The sequence below is a fragment of the Octopus bimaculoides genome, chromosome 2, assembly GCF_046866305.1.
Source record: "Octopus bimaculoides isolate indiv1 chromosome 2, ASM4686630v1, whole genome shotgun sequence".
NCBI classification, from domain to species: Eukaryota; Metazoa; Mollusca; class Cephalopoda; order Octopoda; family Octopodidae; genus Octopus; species Octopus bimaculoides.
The window spans coordinates 41,903,883-41,928,021 of record NC_142929.1 but is presented as its reverse complement, the minus strand read 5'-3'; the positions used below and the strand labels follow the sequence as shown (position 1 = coordinate 41,928,021).

General features: G+C 35.1%; 2 protein-coding genes across 5 annotated transcripts in view; one reads left to right on the top strand and one right to left on the bottom strand.

The window, feature by feature from the left end:
• LOC106884231 (anaphase-promoting complex subunit 4) overlaps window positions 1-24,139 on the bottom strand; it is a 95,701-nt gene that overhangs the window by 7,811 nt on the left and 63,751 nt on the right. For all 4 annotated transcript variants that reach the window (XR_016238791.1, XR_016238793.1, XM_052976733.2 and 1 more), the window contains one exon: window positions 739-918. Coding sequence is in view for 2 of the 4 variants with exons in the window: in XM_052976733.2 (XP_052832693.2) it covers window positions 739-918 (180 nt within the window). In the remaining 2 variants the exon portion in view is untranslated. The remainder of the gene's footprint in view (window positions 1-738; window positions 919-24,139) is intronic.
• On the top strand, window positions 12,661-22,733 carry LOC106884232 (uncharacterized). Its single transcript, XM_014935495.3, has 3 exons — window positions 12,661-13,343; window positions 19,178-19,700; window positions 21,837-22,733. The coding sequence occupies exons 1-3, from the start codon at window positions 13,263-13,265 to the stop codon at window positions 22,043-22,045; spliced, it is 813 nt and encodes a 270-aa protein (XP_014790981.1). The 5' UTR covers window positions 12,661-13,262; the 3' UTR covers window positions 22,046-22,733.

Sequence of the window (24,139 nt, the reverse complement as noted above, 5' to 3'; positions counted from 1 at the left end):
CAATGCCTAATCTGAAATTCCTTCAGTTAAGATTTCAAATTCAATGAATTACATAAGACTGGTAGCAATTGAAAGCAAGCTGTGCAATACTTTCTCCACAGAAAATACAGATCAATGTTCAATAATCACCTCTATACACCAAAAGTAATTTTCTGCTACACAGATGTGCATAAATCACTACATAAATATGTACAAATTGATCCTTATAAGTCTACATGATAATCCCTCTCACTGAACCATCAGCAAATAATCGAGTACAAGTAGGACATTGTTGCTGTTTAGCCAGAGGTCAGCTTTGAATGAATGAATCTATGATCTAAGGCTTTCCGGTAATGACCATCCCATCTTTTTTCAGTGGTAGTTTCTCTAGGATTACATTATCTAATGTGTGTATGTGTTTAAAAGGTGAAAGAGGTCTGACTACTATTTCTAGCAACTACATAAAAGCATTTTTTTTTTTTGGCCCAATCAGTATATAATATGATATTGGTCTCCTTGGCAAAGTGACATGTTTATGATTACAAATCAGACACAAATTATAATAAGGACACAGGAAGAAATGAGTTTGTAACTTCAGTTGTAACGTAAAAATTTGTATTGGATCATCTCAAACTAATTAAATGTTCCACTTTTGGACACTAAAGGGTTTAAAAGTTTCACTGTATCATTACAACAAAAATAATGCTTAAAAAGACAAAAAAACCTAATGCTAATTATGAGATTGAGATTATTACTTACAGTTCAGAGAGAGACAGCTTATTTGCATTGTGGGGAACTTTTGTAAAGAAACTATCAACAATTCTTGCAACTGGTAACTGTGTGAGGAGTGCATTCCCTTTGCTTTCATCTTGTAATAGAAGAGAGATTGTTTTCTCGTCATAATAAGACACATCCAACATTTTATACCGTGGAGATGATCTGCAAGACAAAAAAATAGATAATTAAGTTTCAGAAGATAAAGGTTATTTTCTCAAGGACATCATAATTTAAATTTTAGGTCATACTCGTTATAAAATATAATAATACAAAGATGCACATGTGGCTGTATGGTTAAGAAGTTTGCTTCTCAACCACATGGTTTCAGGTTCAGTCCCACGGCAAGTTACTTTCGCCCAGTACTTTTTACAATAGCTCTGGGCTGATAAAAGCCTTGTGAGTGTATTTCATAAACAAATACTGAAAGGTGCCCCTTACGTTCGGTAGTGTGTTTATTGTGGTAGTTTTGACTTTAAGAGTCCCTCCTTGCGTGAGGCATTTATGTATAGTAATGCCCTTTAATATAAATAAATATATTTAAAGGGAATAAATAATTTTCCCCTTATGAGGTTTTTCATGCTGACTTCTTCATAAATTCTTATAAAGATTTTATCCTATTTTTAAGTATATATGTATGTATGTGTGTGTGTGTGTGTGTGTGTGTATGTGTGTGTCACTGCAATTTCATCAAGGCTCCATCACTTACGACATTTTCAAAAGTGAACTAATTCAAACAAGCTTCCTGTGTTGGTATTCAACTGAAGTTGACAGTGTTACTTTTTAAATCAAATTGAATTCTGGTCTTATAATTACATCTACTAGCATTACACTTGAATCATGATTTTAAAATGTTTATTTATATTACAATTAATTGTAGCTGTTTTGTTTACATTTGCTAGGATGGAATACATTATTTATTCAGAGATATTTCACTTATTTTGGGTTTTTACCCTCAATGCCATTGATATTATTATTATAATTAAATTTATTAGTATTATTTGCATAAATATCATTAATTATCACAATCATTATATCAACTAGTATAATTACTATAGATGGTAAATTATGTTTCTTTAAATATATATATATATATATATATATATATATATATATATATATATATATATATATATATATATATATATAATTTTTCAGCGATTTAAATAAGAGTTTTGACTGTTATTTCCAACAGGTGGACATATATGCTATGTCCTTTGATTAATTTTAATCCTTCAACTATTTAATGCTTATTTGAGCCTGAAATTGCCTATATTATTGATTCTGTTATTATCATTTTTAATTGTTACACTAAAAAATAAGATCTAATCTATGCTGTAACCTATTAATCAAAACATGACAATGTGGGTAGAGGCTGATATCTTAACATTTCTGATGGTCTTAAGTATAAAAAAATTATTAAAGATTTATATAGAACTACATTCTGAGTATGTCTATAAGCTATTGTGTTTAGACCGGTTTTCTATCCTCAAACTGTTCCGTTTTGTACATGCAATTTTTTTTTTTTTTTTTTATAAAGAACTCTGAAATTAGAAAAATCAAAAATCTGCAACAATCTCGGTCCCATGAGTATTGGATAATGGATTTTCAACAGTGTAAAAAAACTGATTGTGGTGTTCATAGTTTTGACGGTGATTGATGGTGATTGTGGTGAAAGCAGAGACAGTGTTGATGGTCGAGATAAGTATGGGAGGAGGATAAAATAGTATCGGTGGTTATAATGGCGACAGGAGTGGTGTGATGTAAGGTGGAAATGAGCTGCTTGGCGGAGGTCTGCATTCTCCGAGTGCTTTTCTAGTTAAATATGCAATTATAAATTAAATGGTGTAGGGAATAGAGAATGTAAATGCAGACTATATTCTTCCAAACCAATCTGAACATGTCTTACGTAACTGAAAGGTGTAACACATATGTGTACGAGTTAATTCTTCAAGTAATTCAAGCTGAAGAACTAAGCAGTGCATATATATGTTACACCTTTGAGTTATATAAGACATGTTCAGATTGGCTTGGAAACATATGTATTCTTGATTTACTTTCACCATTCCCTACACTCTTTATATATATACATGGGGGTTGGGAATAAACAATTAACCATATTTTCTCTGGCTCCCTAGTTTTAACTAAGAAATGAATACATTTACAAGTATGACAGATCTGAGGCTTTCATACAGTGGAAGTTACATTACATCAATATCATGAAATACTAACAGAAAATGAACCGAAAAAGGAAGCCTGGATATGATGATTCAATCTGCTAGAAATAACAACAAAATCTCCTTCAAATTGCACTCTGCTAAATTAGGAAAGGACACTTTGAGAAAAAAAAATGGTTCAGGATTACTTGCACAAGAAAAATGTGAGATGATTATGGCTACTCCAACAGGGCAGATATGGGGCCAAACACCAACCAAGAGAAAAATTGTGGTTAAATCATCATCATCGCACACAACGTAGGGTCCTAATGACCAGACTCTGCAACATGCCAGTACACATAGACAGAGAAGCCAAGGTTATTCAACTGGTTGTTGTTGTCAAATACCACCAGGAGGAGAAGTGCCTCTTAATCAAGCTGTCAGTCCCTTTAGACAATAAAGTCTTGCTAAGAGAAATACATAAATTACCCAAATGTAAAGATCGAGAAATAGCTAATTAATAGACATACATTTATACACACACATAGAAAGTGTGTACACAGATCTAAAAGACCATGTTATGTAGGTGCAATACCATACTGAGAAAGGTACCATCCAGACTAAACTTCAAGTGTCCTAATAGGTTAAACAAGCTGTTAGAGCCTGATATCTTCTAACCCATGGTGGACTATTATCAAAAACATGATAATGTTATTCGTGGTATTACTTTCCTTTCTGGTTGCCTACACTGCAAGATCATTCTTAATTTATCATTCTGAAACATTCTTAATCTACAACGAAGGTACATATCACAAGAGACAGCTGTGTGTCTGTGTGAAACATGTAATGATTGTATGATTTTGTGTGAGTATACATTTTTGAGTCTACACGGCTATAATAATATATATCAATGCAATACCTGTTTAACTCTACTTGTACATATGTAGGTCTGCACACTGACTTCTTATATCTTTATTCTTTTATATAAATATGGGTATGTTTGTACATGTGTGTGTGTGTGTGTGTGTGTGTGTGTGTGTGTATGTCTAGAAATCTGTCAACTATATCTATGCCTTTATCTTCTATATATTTAAACATGTCTGTCTGTCTCTTCAACCAGTGTCTACAAAATAAACTATTACTATTGTTAATGTAGTATGGAAATCTCTAATAATACAAGGGGGGTGCTGAAAAGTTCCTAGCTTTGGATAAAAGAAAATACAGGAAGATCAGTTAATTGTGATTTTATGTAACATATTCCCCCTCTCAGATTCACACATTTATTGCAGTGGTCCTTCAGTTTTTCTAAATCCTGTAAAAGAACTCGGAAGGCTGGGCCTCCAGCTGGGCCTCCAGCTGGGCTTTTCATGCTATCCTTAAAACCAGGATGTTTTCAGCAGCCCCTAGTATTGTATTGATGACTTTACAAATACTGTAGTACTATCTTCAAGTATTCTGAATACTTAAAGAATTCAGAACAAGCATGATGTCGTCAATTTACTGGATCTTTTTTCTTGTTTTTTGCTTTGGGGCATGCATATATAATAATTCTTTCCCTGTTGTCTTTTACTTCTTCACATCCATTTATCAGCTAATTTTTTAATTTTAAATCACTTCTCAAAGACATTTAAAAAGAATTCTTATATATTTATTTAGATGTTATTTTTGTTTAATCATTGTCTGTTGTTTTTGTTTGTTTCTCTCTCTCTCTCTCTCTCTCTCTCTCTGTCTTTCTCTCTCCTTCAAAAATTTCCTTATTGACAAATTGTAGTTTAAAAACTTGAGATTTGAAAGTCATACAATACAGCTGGATGACTCCAGCTTGCAGTGTGAGAATTGATAGACTAATTGTAATTATTAGTATGAAGAGCTAAAAAAAAATAAATAAATAAAAAAAATAGTGACTTATATTAGATTTCTGTTAGGAAATCTACCTTATATTTAGGGACAGAATCATTCAGCAGAGAATAGTTCTTCAATGAAGGACTCTGGTACAGGAAACATTACATATTTCTTTCCTTTATGGCATCTTACAGCCCCTACTGATCATTTTCTCTTTCTCTTCTCCACATTTCCTGTACTAGACATGAGTGTCCATGCAGATCCCTTTGCAGGAACCTGACCCCCCCCCCCCACACACACACACCACCTTGCCTCCCATAGTCATCCTCTCCAGTATTCCCTAGCATGAAGATGATCTCCCTTCCATCTCCCCCATGGCTTGTCCTGCAAACTGCATAGCAACCTCAACAAGGCAAGTGACCTGTAAAAAGCACCTGATCCACTCTGTAAAGTGGTTGGCATTAGGAAGAGCATCCAGCCATAAAAACCATGCCAAAGAAGACATTGGAGCATGATGCAGCCCTTGGACACATCAGATCCTGTTGAACTGTCCAGCCCATGCCATCATGAAATTGGCTTACAATGTTGTGTAGCATATTTTTATAGCTATGATGACCTATACATGTTTCCACTGCACAGAGTATGAGCAGTTGCATATGCAACCAGGCATAATTTTCTGTGCAACTTCGTTCAGGGTCTTTCAACCAGCTGTATGACATTGTAAAATAAATGGAAAAAGATTCTGATGATGTACCAGTCTCCATATTTTCACTCATTATAATTATTGCTAATATACACTCCAGATAATATTACCATCCAGGGAAGTGAACAAAGAATTACCCACTGGAGGAGTAGTCTGTGATTACCCCTAGTAGTCATAGACATTAAATACTAATTGACGCAGATGACCATAACCTGGAGCATAACTGGGAGTACCACAGTATCCACCCCGGATAATATCACCCTCTAAACTCTATAATGAGTGAGTGAATGGGTGTGTATGTGTGTGTATCTCTCTCTCTCTCTCTCTCAAACATGCAGTCCAGCACCCACTGCTTGTTATTCCTAAAGACAGATTAATAGCATTTAGTTCACCAAAACAACAGTCAAGTTTAAGTCCCAAACTTGTACCACAACAAATTGAAGATGTTTCTAGCCTCTAACAAGCTTCTTATTACTCAAGTGACAGATGTCAGCTGTTAAACACAGAACAGGCAGCTGTCAACCAGACCCAAAAGGTGTTTGCTAGCTGCTACAGTCAGACAAGACCCTTAAGCCATAGAAGGGATAAACAGCAACAACAAGAAAAGAAGAGGAAATAATATGAACGGTGGTGGGGGGAGTGATTATTCAGAGATAATTACAAGCACAAGCCTACAGTTTAGGAAAGATGTGAAGAATGAAGCTAATGTAAAGAAAACATTGTTTTAGAGCAGCGTGTCTTGTTTTCTATTCATCTTAGCTTTAATAATGGCATAACATAATATATTTCAGTATTACAATAGCACAGCTTCAGGCAAATACTCTTACTCTCTCTCTCTCTCTTTCTCTCTCTTACTATTATAAGGTAAACCCTCTATCACTGAAAGAACTTTTATAAATAATTATACATGTTTTCTCTTGTAAGGGACTTATTACAATAATACTGGCAAGACACACACATGCACACGCGTGCCCACAATGAGGCACAAGCAACCACCCTCCCATACACTCATAATCATTAACAATTCAGCTGTTCGTACACTCATTCCTTCACACATTATGATATCTTGTAAACAAATATTTAAAAACAATTGTTTTTTTGTTTTGCTGAACAACCTAATCATTTTTTTTTTTTTCATCTTTTATCGTTTACTTGTTTCAGTCATTAGACTGCAGCCATGCTGGAGCACCACCTTGAAGGGTTTATTTATTCCAGTGATTCTCAACTGGAGTCCATGTGACCCTTGAGGGTCCATATAAGATTTTGTTGCAAAATATGTGTAATGAAATCAGTTATATTTCTACAATACATAAAATAGAATTCAACAATTTTTTTTAATACAATTCCTAATAATATTCAACTATAAAAATATATTAGGATTTTTTAAACATTGAATGGCTAGGAGGGTCTGCCTGAGTACAATGGGAATCAAAGGGGTCCAAAAGGTAAAAAAAATAGTTGAGAATCACTGGTTTAGTTAAACAAATCAACCCCAGTGATTTGTTTTCTTTTCAAGTTTGGTAGTTATTTTATTGGTCTCTTTTGCCAAACTACTAAGTCATGGTGATATAAAAAAAAAACCAACACCAGTTATCAGGTGGTGGTTTGAAACAAACACAAAGACAGACACACACACACACACACGCTTCTTTCAGTTTCCATCTACTCACAAGGATTTGGTCAGCCAGGGGCTATGGGAGAAGCACTTGCTCAAGGTGGCATACTGTGGATCTGAACTCAAGACCACATGGATGGGAAGCAAGATTATCAATCACACAGTCATGTTAAACAGTTTTTCAACCTGATATTATTCACATAATTGTTTATAGAATCTTATACACATCATATTAATTTTATGTTCACTTTTTTACATGCTGATATGGGTTGTACGAGACTTGGCGAAGAAATATTCTATGGCTGGTTATCCCTCTTGTTGCTAATCCTTACCTATTTTCAACCCAAGTATTTTTATACTCCAGTGGTTTTCACATGTCAAAACTGGCAAGAGGACATATTGTTTACAGGCAACACAAGCATAATATCTTTCTCAACTCACAGTGCATTCACACACACACAACTGGCTTTTATACAGTTTCTGCCAAGCAGTTTCATTCACAAGACATTTGCCTGGAGTGCCATATATTGGGTTGGAACACAAGACCTTATGGTTACAATGCAAATGTATTAAGACACATATTGTAAACATATGTCAAAATAAAGATGAACTATGAATTCCACTATGACATGAATTCAAAGAACCTGGGGCTGCAAGGATGATATAGCAGCCAATCTGCCATCTTGAAAAAAAAGGAGAGAAACCAATGCATATGACCCTTTACAGAGCCTTCAAGATTGGTGGAAGGGAAAGAGAAAATTATTCTCAAGCCAGAGACTTGGTCTAAATACTTGCGTCAGAGTGGACACTACTAAAGTCCCCCAAGGACTAGGTGGTGATGGTAAGCTATATTATGAATTAAATCAACTATTCAAATAGACCACAGTGAGATTAGAACCCAGGATGCAAAGAACTTGGACAAATAATGCAAGACACCCAATGTTCTAACAATTCTGCCATGCCACCATTTTAGACTGATACTTTATGGTCATGATAGGAATGTTTTTAATTACTGACCTGCTCAATAAGAGTTAACTTGGGGTTAAATAATTCACAGAAGGTAACTCATCAAAAGTAAACTATATACCAAAGACCAAAAACAACTTATAACACACTAAACCATTCGCTCTACTATCCCCAGTATTTTTTAAACTGCAATTTTAAAAAAAACCTATTTACAAGCCAATGAAAAGAGTGTCAGTTTGTTGCACCTGCAAAATTTAGTCATTAAATCTCCCTTAGAAAATACTCTACAGTCTCTTAAAACCCATGAGCTATGCTTGGAAAGTAAAAAACAAGATGGTCACCAACAGGATACTTTTGGTCATTAGATGTAGCTGATCAAAGTCCATGTAGGGCTGAACAATAACATAAACAGAAAAGCTATACATATAAATGTCTAATGTTTCTTTACCAACAATCATGAAATATTGAGCTTTTTCATCAAACCATGTCTCTTCTACTTTTATCATAGCCTCTATTAATCTAAAGTTACTATGCCCATCCCAAGTCCATTGACTATTGCTTCAGTGCACCTGCCTTTCCACTTCATGATAAATAACATGCATCAAACAATATGTGCAACCTGTCTTCTTTGTCAATACATTATTTACTATTAACTGACATGAATTTCTTTAGTATTTCATTTCTTTTTATTAGACTAAGAGTAAATCTTTAAGGACAAAGGAAAAACACAGACATCAAAATATTTTTTTAAATGAACGATATTTCTGTAACTAACCAAGTTAAACAGTAAATTATTCAATAAAGGACATTTAAAAAAAAAAGTTGTCATAAAGGATTTTAACCCTTCTGATGCCAACCTTCCTAAAATGACCCTACTCTTGTGACAGAAACTTCTTATTCCAAAGTGATCTAAATTAAACCCTTGCATGAAAATTCTATATTAATTTATGTCCCAAATAAGGTGGCAGGCAGGCAGAATTGTTAGCACGCTGGGCAAAATGCTTAACAGCATTTTGTCCATCTTTACATTCTGAGTTCAAATCCCACCAAGATCAACACTGCCTTTCATCCTTTTGGAGTCAATGAAATAAGTACCAGTTAAACACTAGGGTCAATACAATCAACTTATCTCCTCTACCAAAATTGCTGGCATTGTAACAAAATCTGAAACCAATTTGTGTCCCAAATAGCAGCTTAACAAGGATGAAGTTATTTTACAAGATGCAATGGAATCATGTCAGTCAGTCAGTGCTTTAAAACGTTTTACACCAAATAATAAATGTTTAAATGAAGTTAACAGTTTTTGGGTGTTTTTGATTGGCTAACATGTGTCTTCCACATTGCAATCATTTTCATTTCACTAATTTCTTCATTATTTTTACGATTAACTGAAACAAAAGCAATGCATTTCAACAGGAATATTGTAATAAAGGGTTAACAGAGATCCCAAAACAAAAACTTAGTGGGTAATATCGGACTTACTTTTTAATACATCTAATTAAAAATCAAAACCTACAAACTGTGTAGAATAGAGCCTTTAATGTAAGTGTTTACCAGACAGAATCAGAGATTATCGTTAATAATAGTGTAACAAAGAAGGCTTTTAGAAGGAGAGAGAGAGAGAGAGAGAGATAGAGTTATAATGACTGAGGTCAGAAGATATACTCTTTTACTCTTTTACTTGTTTCAGTCATTTGACTGCGGCCATGCTGGAGCACCGCATTTAGTCGAGAAATTTGACCCCAGGACTTATTCTTTGTAAGCCTAGTACTTACTCTATCGGTCTCTTTTTGCTGAACCGCTAAGTTACGGAGACGTAAACACACCAGCATCGGTTCTCAAGCGATGGTGGGGGGACAAATACAGACACACACACATACACACACACATATATATATATATATATATATATATATATATATATATACATATATACGACAGACTTCTTTCAGTTTCTGTCTACCAAATCCACTCACAGCCCGAGGCTATAGTAGAAGACACTTATCCAAGGTGTCACGCAGTGGGACTGAACCTAGAACCATGTGGTTGGTAAGCAATCTACTTACCACACAGCCACTCCTGCGCCTATGGAAAAAAGTACAAGTGTCTCCCCGGTGGGGAATCGAACCCCGGTCTCCCGCGTGACAGGCAGGGATACTTACCACTATACTACTGAGGATGAAAAAGTATCTAGAAATTTTCAAAGCCAATTTATTTGACATATGTGTATATATCATATATCAACTAAGCTATCAGATGCTGTTATACACCACTGGTCACAATGTGCTTCACTGCATAGTTGTAGCCTTCAAATGATGCCACCCTGCTGACTAGGCAGGCAGGTCAACATCTTCCCCTAACAGAACACCAATCTGTCACAGATTTACCCACCTACAGCTGAGTGGACTGGAGTGACATGAAAAATGAAGTGTTTTGTTCAAGAAAACAACATGCCACTTAGTCAGGGAATCAAAACAACGATCTTGCAATCATGAATGCAACACTCTAGCCACTAGTCCACACTCCTTCAAATATGTATCTTTTTACATTCAAAAGCCACAACATCATCATCATCATCGTTTAATGTCCACTTTCCATGCTAGCATGGGTTGGACGATTTGACTGAGGACTGGTGAATCAGATGGCTACACCAGGCTCCAATCTGATTTGGCAGAGTTTCTACAGCTGGATGCCCTTCCAAACGCCAACCACTCCGAGAGTGTAGTGGGTGCTTTTACGTGCCACCGGCACGAAGGCCAGTCAGGAGGTACTGGCAACGGCCACGCTCAAAATGGTGTATTTTACGTGCCACCTGCACAGGAGCCAGTCCAGCGGTACTGACAACAAACTCGCTCGAATGTCTTTTCACGTGCCAAAAGAAATATACTGCTAAGTAGATTGATTACTCTTCGCCTGCTGAAGGCTTATATCGCATCTTCATTTCTGCAGTAATTACTTTAAAATCTGGTTGGTAGGATGTTAAAAGCTGTTTTACTAAGATATGATTTTGAAAGCCAATCTTGTCACAGTAGCTGCACACAGTAGCTCAAGAGCCACATGCAGCTTGCAAGCTGCAGAGTCCCCACACAGCTCCCCCTGTTGTTATATAGAGAAAACTATGCTGTTTCTCCCCCCTTATGATACAACCTCTTTGTTTCAAGAGCAAGATGACTAACTATTAAATAATAGCCTCAAAATCTCTTTCTCACTCTCTTCCTCTCTCTTTCTCTATCGTGAGAGAAAGAGAGAGTGTATGAGTGAGTGTATAACTAAAAAGTAAAAAAATATATATAAATCATCATCAACTTTTCTCATTTGGAGTAAACTTAACATGCTTTCCAACTGCTGTTATGGTAGTATGCACATGAACTATACATGTTCAGAGAGTCATATATAAAATGAAATAATATCTCAATGTATATATAAATTGCTTTGTTCACAAACAATATACAACAATAAAAATAGAGTACATACACTATCAAGAACAAAATTAATAGCAGCTGTTAAAGAAATGAACTATTTAAAATTAGCTGAATATATTCCAACGTAGTAGTAATAAATGTTAAGAAATAGTCATTTGGTAAGAAGACAGTTGACCAAGAATTCTGTTCTCTAATTCCAGAATCAGATTAAAACCTTTGGTATTCAAATTACTCTGTCAAATGTAATGATTATTTATTTACATTGTTTTGAATTAATCATGCATTATGTCATAGCTTCAAGATTTCAATGATAGGATCGTTTATTGTTACAATGCCATTGTAGGTGTGAGAGGCTGAGTCTGACTGGTTTTTAATATAAAACAATATACGAACTGGATACAGCTAGTTTAAATGCTAAAGTTTTAAAGACCATGAATCTTCACTCAATTGCAGATTTCTTTAGACTATTCAGACAAAGCATAAGAAGTGTGATAGAGGAGCCAAATGAAAAGAAGTGATGAGATCAGTTTTCAGGACATTAAGAGGTCCAGTAGAGTAGAATATGAATTAAAGGGGTTCATAGGCAAAAAAAATAATTGAGAACCACTGGATTAAACCATTCAAGGCGGTGCCCCAGCATGGTCGCAATTCAAATACTGAAACAAAATAAAAGACATTTGTACGACAGGTAATGCAATATTTTTGCTGTCTGGTTAAAGCTTCTATACTGAATGAGACTTGCATTAAAATCCACTATAATAAACAATTCATTATATAGAAATAATATTATAGCAGTTTAGTCATTAACTTTCAAGTGGTCAGTTCTTTGGAACGAAATGAAAATTTATTTAAAATAGAAAAATAAAAAAAAAAACTAATTATATTAGTAGGAAAAATGTTCCTAACAATTACGAAATTGCGCCATCTACCTCCTCTCAATTCATTACCCCTTTACCTAACAATAAAACTATGATAATGGACAGAGACACATCCAGTACGAACTTTGTCGTTTACCAAAATTAAAGCTGTCAACGTCTTACAATACATCAGATTCCCATCCACGCTTCATCCAGTTTTCATTTCCTTTGTAATGCATCTATATAATTAACAAACCTTTTAACGTTACGCGCGCCTAGTATTAAGATAAATTGAGTAGGAGATAGATAAAAAATATAATAACAGGACAAAAAAAAAATTCAAATAAAACAGAGTTTCGAAAAGAAAAGATTAAGAAATCTAAGTTAAATAAATTATAGCTCCGCCCTTCTTGATAGTGAACACGTGTTTATCAAGTGGGATAAACCCATCCCTCTGTTTGCCTTTAATACTCCAGCTCAAAAGTTATTCAGTCTTATTGTTACATTTCCTTTTCTTTTTGTCGCTTTCTTTCTGTTCGTAAGTTAGTGGGGCGAGAGTGGATAAAGAAAAAGTTAATAGAGGCACGAGCATACAGGTGAGAAAGACATGTTTTGATACCCCACAGGCAGCAAATCAGCAAGCAGTCAGATCAGTTGAAAATTACCCAGTAAATATAACATATCTATATAACTGACAAAGAGTTTAGTTAAGTTCATTCGTCGAGTGAATCCGCCTTGAGAGGTTACACTATTGATCGTCGTCGATTTTATTATTATTATTATTATCGTTATTATTACTTTTTATCACAGTCCGAATCAAATCAAACCCAAAAGGATTGGATTAAAACGGGAGGGAAAAAACTCTACACTTAAATTACTGCTTTGCTTTCTTCCTTAAAACTTGGAGAACAAAAGCTGTCAAAATCAAGTCTCGACACAGCCAGAAATATGATAAATTACAAGTTGCTAATATTTTTACTGACAGTCACTACATGGATACAGACTGCAACAAGTAGCGCACTAAAAACAGTAAGTATTTATTTTGTTGAACATTCTGGTTTCATTAATATCTAAGTATAAAACAGCATTTAACGTACACAAATATTCAAAGTATGGAACTCCATACCGCTGTATATAATATGCGTGTGAGACAAGTGTACCCCCAACCGACTTTACTTCCTCAGATATGCGGGCGCGCGCGCACACACACAGATAATCGAAGTTACAAAGTGACTTAAGAGCTGAGTGTCTAGTATGACATTACTTTTTGAGTTCTTTTTTCTTGTTTGTATAACAGATTGGATTGATAAATAATTTAAAGTAATTCAGCTTGAATGCTGTAAATAACTAAGTTGAATAACAAATTTAGTGTTGCTGGTAACGCTGGTTTGTAGAGGAATGAGGAATGAAGTGGGACAAGTAAAACGATAACTTGGCCCTTATATCTATATATATGTGTATATGTGTGTATGTATGAGATTTTATGTGTATATGTGTCCGTGTCCGCAGGGACTAGTATCATCATGGCCGAGTGGTTCAGAAATTTACAATGCATTCATGAAGACATGGTTCGATCTACTGCGTGTGATCTTGGGGAAAGATTCGACCTGAAAGTTACGTTCAGGGTACATGTGGTGACGTCTTTAGGCAATGGGCACACTGGGCAGTTTCCCGGGGCCCCTCACGAGTCAAGGGGCACAGTTTTGATCTATTTATGCTATAGCTTGCTGGCAATGAATAAATGTTTTGAAGATCCAATAATTTGCCCTAAGACGGCCATGGGGGACATGTGTCTGTTAATAATAGTCAATGAGTAAGTGTAGGTGGTACAGTGGACTGAATAAATGAATGTTCATCGTCAAAGCCAATAGAAGATCTATTATGTGTGTTTGTGTGTGTGTGTATGTATGTATGTATATATATATATATATATATATATATATATATGCGTGTGTGAATGTATTTATGTATGTATGTAGATTCCGAAGGAGGAGCTTACTGTGATAGCCGCACGATTCTCCGGATCCATATTTAATACTACTCTTTTATAAGGCATGATATATTGGTTTCAAATTTTCTGGCACAAGTCCAGCAAATTCGGTGGGGGTGGGGTAAGTCGACATCGGCAGAATTTGAACTCAGAATACAAAGACAGATGATATGCTGCCGCTAAGCATTTTGCCTGGCGTGTTAATAACTCTGATAAACTCGTCGCCGTATAAGGGATGATATACTTCATGTAATAAATATGCATCATATATTACACATAATAGCAACAACATATTACATACAATAGATATACACACACAATACATGAATATACCAATCTTCACATCGTCTGGGTTCTTATATGAGGTTCTTGACTTCATAGAAGAACTGGAGGATCACGTCTCGTCCACACGTTTTTCTTTTTGGTTGATTTCTACAGCTGAACTCCCCTTCTCGTCACCAACAACTGCACATAGTGTACTGGTTGCATTTTAATATGGCAAGGGAGACTTCGTGTTCTTGGCTAGACTAGTGAGTTCTCTTAACATTGCCATATCATTCATAAACCACCATATATCATATGTAATATATATCATGCAGCATATACATTATATCACGTACTATATATATATATATATATATATATATATATATATATATATATATATATATATATATACACGTGTGTGTGTGTGTGTATCGAGCCCAGTGCTCAAATGGTACTTATTTTATCGACTTCGAAAGAATGAAAGGTAAAGTCGACCTCGGCGGAATTTGAACTCAACGTAAAGGCGAACGAAATGCCGCTAAACATTTTCCCCGGCGTGCATGCTCACCGCCTCATACATACATACATACACACACACACACACACACATACATATACAAACAAACAAATAATATCAGACGCACACACACGCACACCGTGTCTGTGAGCCAATATCCTGAAACCTGACCTCCACTACTTCTTTGCTATAGCTTCCTGTATCACACTTGTGAATAGTCAAAAGAAATGTATTACATACACACACCCACATATCCCATACTCAGACAAGCATTGAAACTTGGAATGAAATTTTACCGTCCGTAGCTGTCACCCATTGAAAAACAACAACAAAAGGGGTAAATTCAACAGTTTTATACAAAGAACAGGTATGCTGTTTGTGGAGAGAGAGAGAGAGAGAGAGAGAGAGCAAGCAGGGTGTTTATGCATACCTTACAGGTGGATATGAGAAGACAGCCTAGACTAGAGATATCGTAGTTGAGCACAAACAAGAAGTAGGGTGCGAGTGAAGTTGACAAATAGTGAGGTGGGAGCAAAGGCAGATGTTTACTGTGAGAAACAATGCTTGGCGCTGATAAAAAAAAAAGTACAAAAGAACAAAACAAAAATAGTAAAGAAAATAAGAATGACCCGACTATGTGGACAGCACAAGATAGTCCAAGCTAATAAGGGACCGAGCGTCTACGCAATTACTCAAACTGCTAGAAATAATAGCCAGCTCTCCCTCAAATCAAACCCATACCGTCTTAAAAAGAGAAGAGTTGTACACCACTACAATGCGGTACAACAGTTAGCATATGCCTTTAAAAAAAAGAAAAATAATATGATGGTCACAGCTTGAACTCTTTTTAAGGTCTGGTTGATTTGAAGCTAAACCGCTTACTGTGATTTGGAGCAAGACTCCGATAAACTGACCTCTAGAGAGTATTCAAAAGCTACCCTATCATTCTCGAGTATTCAAAAGCTACCCTGTCGTTCTCAATTTCTCTGGCTTAGTTTTTCGCCGGGAAGAAAATAAATTAAATGTTCACAACCCAGAACGAATTTGATATGAATGAAAAGTTAGCATATATGTTTCACTGTCGACAATCAATGCATTATCCCGCTCTATCCCTGCTACAACTACCAAATAATCGCAGTAAAACTAGTTCAGTTCACTCAAGTAAACAACTAAGATAGAAAAGAAACAGGTCGGTTTTCTTTCATTGTGCACTGAGAAGAGCCAATTGAGTACAATATTTGGCGGCAGTTGAACAAGAATGAAATAGTGAAGAGTTTTAAAATCAACATGAGGAATCATGGATTGTAAAAAGCTTGTAGATTGAGGGTTTCAGAATGTTCTGATTTGCCCTTTGTGGTTATCCTTTATATTTATTTATTCATTTATTTCCTAACTTTTATATCTTTCAATCAGCGATATTAAAACATATTTATAAAACAGTCTTAAATTTCCAGTTTTTGTATGGTGTCTTGGTTCGTGTAAGGTCTTTGTTCTTGGATTTCTGTTTTTCTTACTATTTATAGGCGCAAGCATGACTGTGTGGTTAAGAAGCTCGCTTTGCAACCACGTGGTTTCGGGTTCAGTCCCACTGTGCATATATATATATATATATGCGTGTTGTTTGTCCCCTACCATGTCCCCGTAAAATAGAGGTTCGACAAAAAAAGACTAATAGAATAAGTACCAAACTTAAATATAAGTACTGGGATCGATTTGTCCGGCAAAGCTCTTAAATGCGGTGCTTCTCCAGCATGATCGCATTCCAGTAACTTAAACAAGTATAATGATAAAAGATCCTTGTAACAAATAAAGAAATTAATATTTCTATCTGGGAAAATGTTCTATAGTTTCCGTTACGAGTTATGTGTTAATGACGTGATATATTACGTACAGTCGTGACAAATAAAATCTACAACGGAGTTTCGATTGTGAATAGTTTCGCTGCTTGGGGAAAATTATAAATTACGCAGTATATAAAGAAATACATAATCGAAAACAAAACAAAAAAAACACCATTAGTAGTAAGAAACTCGGTACTACTAAACTAGCACGGTCCCGAACGCGCAGTCGCGCGTCCGCGCCAGCCAGTCGTGAGTGGTCGATCCCAACCCCAACCCTAACCCTAAACACGTATTCATTTGCACACGCGGGTTAGGGTTAGGGACAGGGTCAGGGCTAGGATCGACCACTCACGACTAGCTAGCGCGACCGCGCGCTCGGGACCGTGCTGCTTTAGTAGTACCAGAAACTCTAGGGAGAGCTGAAAGCGGAAGGTCTTCAAAGAAACCCCACTTCATACAAGTGTTTTGGCCCTTAACTACTTACACTCTAAGGGGGCCGGGCAAGCGGCGTCCAGGTCACATTCGAGGATGCCAGTTAGGATAAATTATGCCTTTCGAAATTCACTTCAATTCCCACTTGACTAGATCCAGCTGGAAATACTTCTCAACTGCTTCTGTCATTACCTTAAGAGCTCTGGTAATTATCATTAAGGAGATAACCACAAGGCAGAGGTAATTTCCTTGTGAATAAAACTAATTATCTGGTTTTAATAATATCAGGATGGATGCATTTCTTTTTACATTAGTTGCTACTACCCCCCAAGAGGCATGACAGCACAAGTGTCCCAACCACCCCCTGATTGTGTTACCTCATAACCTTCAGAAAAATAGATATTTAAAAAAAAAAATTCAACAAACACCTTTCAAATAGTGTAGATTCTGATTTGTTGTGAAAAATTTTGTTCAGAGATGGGGAAGGAGTTTTGAATAATTTGCACAAATCGACTTTGTTTCCTCATAACTTTTAGAAAATTTAGTACTTTTTAATAAAATTATTTTCTACAATACCTTTCAGAAAGTATATATTATGATTATATCAGAATTTAATGTGAAAAAAAACAAAACAATTGGTGGATAAGCACACATAATACATACCAACACATCACATGATAATTTCAAATTTCATTTTGTAAATATATATGTGATGTGCGTCAGCATGTATGTATGTGTCCACTAATTTTGTTTCTTTTTTCCTTATTAAATTTCAATGTAATCCTAATGGTATTTGCTGAAAATTTCATTAGAAAAAAATACACGTTTTTCAGAAAGTTATGAGGAAACAAAGCTGCCTCATGTAAATTATTCAGAGTTCCCCCGACTACTCCCCAAAAATCTTTTCACAGCAAATTCCAATATAATCAGAATCTACATCATCTGAAAAGTATTTGTAAAAAACTTTTATTTAAAAATATCCCATTTTTCAGAAAATCATGAGGAAACAAAGTTGAAGAAGGGCACACTTGTGTAGGTATGCCCTAAAGAGAGTCATGAATGCCATCATGCAGTCTGACGCATGTGAAAGAAATTTTTATAGAAGTTACAGCCAGATGAGAACTGGATGTAACCCTCAAAGACTAGAAACTTATGAAGTTAAACATCTTGATGCTTCCAATCCGCTACTGACAAAGGGCTCTTTGCCCAAAACATCGAAACTCTTGCCTTCTTGTTTCCCCGTGACATAGGAATTTATCCAAATTTTTGAAATTCATTAAATATTTGCTGACACAGACCATTACTAGTTTCCTCAATTTGTTTTTTATTTAATTTTCTATCTTTTGTCAATGTCAATAAAATAAGTACCAGTAATATACAGGGATAGATTCCAACCTAATGGCTATATTTATTCCACTCACAGAAAATAAAAACAAAAATGTAAAAACAAAAATGTAAAAAAAGTGCATCATCCAAGTTCATTATGCCTGTGATAAGTCAGTAAGGTCATGATTGGAATGCCTTTGAACACAGGTCAATCAGAACCAACTTAGGACTAAATAAAATATTCTCGTGATCCTGTGCCAAGACTAGAAGCCATCATCACCATCATTATCCTCATCACTACCACCACCATAACCTTTCCTGTTGTTGAGAGAGACAATGTGAGAAACACTTGACACTTCCTATTTCATTGGACAAGATACTTAACTCCACTTGCTAACCGTCTTAATTCCTATTTACAGAATCAAGCATCAAAATATTTTTCATCATTACATATAATTTACATACAAATTTTTTTAATTTTTTTTTACAGTTACCACTACCACAGTTCCAGTCACTAAAGAAGTTCTACCCAGGGTATAAACAGTATGGTGGAAAATTCAACAAGCTCCATCTATTTACGCTGATAGGATGTAATGAATCGTGTCAAAATAAAGTTTTGCACGACACGAGTGCGTTACGCTTATCCTATGCGCTCAATCAGGTTGGTGGAGTCCACTCCTTGGGAAAAACACTTATTCGATTATCCACAAAAGGCGAGGACAGTGTGAGTGGCACAGATAATAAGCAGTATATCTTTCACCCCATTGCTTATGGACCATATTTAGCAGACAAATATGGTTACCCAAATGTTTCAAAGTTACATGCTACAGATCCCATACAGACAATGAAGAAATTCTATGGAAAACAGGGAATACTACGGATAATAACATATGTCAAGCAAAACAATATGCCTAACGGACATGTTGCATTGTGGGATTGTACACATTTCCACCAATCAAAAAACTGGTTAGTCAGTCATGAATTATTTACATTGGAATTCTGGGAATCTCCAGGTAAGGCATAAAATATTTATACTTAGTTTACAATTTGTAATACATCACAATAACTCTGAACAAGCAAGGGAACTTCTTGTGGTTGTTTAACTTACTAGAACTAGTAACTAAAATTTAAACCGGCCATATCCGGCCAAAAGTATTCTACCTGTTTTATGTTCAAACTGGCCAGGTCTGGTCTCTCACACCAACCCTACAATATCATTTTAAAAATTAACAGCTACCTCATCAAAATGTCATAGCTACAAGATAGTTCAAAACAATGTGAATAAAAAAAAGCATTAATTTTGGCAGAATAATGCGAACACTAAAGGGTTAAAAAAACAGAAGACATATTAGGCATTATAGGACTAGATAATTTTGAGAAAAATGATGTTGTGGTTGGAACACCAAAGATCAAATGTCTGATTGATCAAGGCAGATGTAGAACTAAATAATAATCCCAATAATCCCTTTAGGGAGATGGAATGGTAGAGGCCTTAAAATATTTAATTACATCTGTACCAGATTCAAACTTGATGTTCATTAATCTGGGACATCAATAAAATAAGTTCTACTCATTGTTTAGCCTCAGGTTAATCCAGGCCCTTTGATCTAAGGCATTCCAAAAGTGACTAAGTGTATCTAGGGATACACTTATCTAATGTTCTTTTTCATTTTTAAGATGTAAGGGAAATTTTGCTTTTTTTTTTTTTTAAGTATTGATGATATATTTGCTGTTGTTTCAATGAACGACTATCATTTGCAACATCAATTTTATGCTTAATTGAAATAAATTACTTGGAGAAATGAACTTCACTTTGAACTTTTAAGAAAGAAAATAAATATCAACACCATTTCATAACATACAGTTTTGTTAAAAAAAATAAAGGCCACCAACCTATGAAAACCATTTCTAAAGAATATGTCCCATACCAATTCCATCAAGAAATTTTCCCTTATTGTTTGACTCAATATCAGTTTCCGACAGAAACAGCTTTGTTTCTGAGTTGTAGAAGTTATAGTTAGGTTTAAAACACACCAAATGTTAAATTATTATATTAACAGAATTTGGTATATTTCCTTAACCCTTCAAGCATTTAAAATGGCCACACCAAACCAAAATATTATTCCGATTTTATATTCAAACCAGCCAAATCCAGCTTCTCACACCTATCCTACAATGACATTCTGAAAATAAACAATCACACCGTCAAAATCTCAAAGCTGTGAGATAATGTATGATTAATTCAAAACAATTTGAATAAATAAAGCATTATATTTAACAGAATAATCTGCATGCTAAAGAGTTAAGATTAACAAGGTGAAAGGGAATATTTGTTATCCAAATCCATCTCTGTACCTAAGACCATTGAAAGTAGTGAAAAGCTAAAATGTATGCCACACAGGGTTGTCCTCAAGTTTGCTGACTGCAGCAGGCCCAAATGTGCAGCCATCCCCCACCTTAAAGTGTTGCTCAGGGCAGACTGCCCTCATCACCCCAACTTCCTCAGATACACTACTGCCTGAAAGTATGAAAAGTAACCTTGAATCTGAGAAGATTCAATCTTTAAAACATGAGCACAAATCCAATCTATCCAAAATCATTTAGGCTCTTAATATTTTGCATTATTTTTCACAGCCTGGTCATTGGACTCCAAATAATCCAAGCATTCATCATCATCATTTAAACATCTGTTTTCCATGCAGCCATGGGTTGGACAATTTGACAGGAGCTGACCAGCTGAAGGGCTGTTCAGGTTTCATGTCCATTTTGGCATGGTTTCTACAGTTGGATGCTCTTCCTAACACCAACGAAATACATTGTGTTTGAGTAATTCTGAGCAATTCAAACGTATAATATTGTTTTATTTAAACCACCCATATCTAATCCAAATATTCTTTCTACCTATTTTATGTTTGAACTAACCAGATCCAGCTTTTCACACCTGCCCAACAATGTCATTCTAAAAATAAACAATCGCATCATCATAATCTCAAAGATACAAGATAGTTCATGATTAATTCAAAACAATGTGAATAAATAAGCTTTACATTTGACAGAGTATAATCTAAATGCTAAAGAGTTTAAAATAAATTCAAATCTTCTGTAATTTCAATTGTCATAATATAATTTTGGTTTCCATTTCTTTATAGACTCCAGCTGCAAACTGACAGATAACTATCAATGGCAAGATTACTATAAGAAAGCAGATCCATCTGACATCGGCAGAAAAAGTTCCAAATCTCTAAGACACAAAACCCACAATAAGCACAAAGGAAGCCAACGCTACCAACATCTTCTACAACTAGTTAAGAGTAAGCAACGGTCAAAGAAAAAGCACCACCAAACATTAGGTAGCTGAGTTGGAGAAGATAAGTTAAGAAAGTTGGCAGAAATCCATGACAGAAATATTTCAACAATTGCAGCAATGTTACTTGAGCTTTATGAAAGCAGAACACCCAAATGTGCTATGAAACTACTAAATAGTAGATATTGTTTCAAATTAATGTTCATTTTATTAAGATGAGTAGATTAATATCAAATAAAGAAAACCATAAATCTGCTGAATACATTGAAAGAGAGAACACTTTAAAAGTTTTATGACAATCTTGAATTTGTATAAAATATAATGGCTTGGGTCATATGTTGAGAAGTCATTTCTTTTTTTTTTTTTTTATAATTTGCTTTTGTCATCAATGGTTACTAAGAAACAACTAAGATGTTTCCATACCAGACATTTGGGGGAAACCAACATAGGGAATATGTTTCCTGCATAACAGGGGGTCTTGCTGCAAGTTACTGTGGTAAAAGCTACAGAAGAAATACAAAAATGACATCCTTGGGTTCAGTGACTGAACTGACATTTAAAATTGATAATCACGCCAAACGTATATGAAGGATGGATAAAGATGCGTTCAGATATGTCCATGAGTCACCAAAGGACTGGCTATCTAAAGGTTATCAATAACCTTTGCAGCTATGAATGCAATAAGAAAATACCCTTGTGGTAAATGTTTTCTATTTGTAATATAATAAAGCTGTTCATAAAATATGAATGTTAAGTTATTATTTCTTTAAACATTTTTGTTCACCCTAGATTATCACTATTGGTTTGATGTCCACTTTTCCATGCTTGAATGAGTCAGACAGAATTTACTGAGATGGGTTATTTTTTACAGTCAGATGCCCTTGTTTATAATCCTCACATGCTTCCAAATAAGGTAATATTTCTCCATAACCAGACATGTTTACAAGGGAGATTGGAAATGGATATCACTTATGTGACATGTGGCTACAACTATCACATGATGCTAACTAGGACAAGGAGACAGTAACACACACACACGCATATATAAATGTATGAGCGTGTTCCATTCCATCTACCAAATTTCACTCAGAAGGCATTGGTCAGTCAGATGCTTCAGTAGAAAACACCCAAAGTGTCACACAGTGAAATTGAACCCAAGACCACACAACTTCTTAACAATACTGCCTCTACCTACCTACCAGCACTCATGCATGTGTCCCAACATACCCATGTCAGTATCTACCCATAGCTATGCTTGTACCTAACACACAGTCATGCCTGCATAAAATACATAAAAAACTCTTCATACAACAAAGATAATAAAACAAAACATCAAAGGTACCCAAAGTATGCTGAACTGCACCCGGATTATGCAGTGAAAATACAGTGACAAAAAAGACAAATGAGAGTTGACTTGTTTGTCAACTAACTAAATAACTCCAAAAAGCAGAAAGGAAAAAAAAGTAATAAAAAAACTGCTGATAAACTAATGTAGCAAAGACAGCTTAATATATTAAGAAAATATATTAGCTGTGTCTATGTTTTGAAAGTAGCAACTAGATATAAAATTTTTATGAAAGAAAATCATAGCCTCATTTAGTTATGTTGAATTTCTTTTTCTATAAAAGTTCTTTTTTTTTTCTTCTTCCTTTTACTATATCTTCACTGTGGTTCATTTTTGTTAGTTACTATTTAAATCTAACATCTGCTTCTGAATTCAAACCTGATCCCACACGTGTGTGTGATTATGAACATATTGCTTATAATTTAGAATTTGATAAATTACAAGGGTTAATAGCTAACCAGATCCTTAAGGAACTGTTTGTATGTAGTTATGTCTGTATGTATGTATCATCATTATCTTTTAACGTCCATCTCCCATGCTCGTATGGGCTGGACAGTTCAACTGGATCCAACAGGGTCTGAGCACTGCATTGTGCTTCAATATGTGTGTGTGTAAGTATATACATGTGTATGTGTGCATATGTAAATATATACATGTGTGTGTTTATAGACATATTTAGAGAGAGAAAAAGTGAGTCAGTTTATTTTTCCTCAACATTACTGCCTATAACAATAAAGAAAGTACATTTAACAATACTGCTATCACTAGATTAATTATGTAGTTGATCATCTAATTAGCTCAGT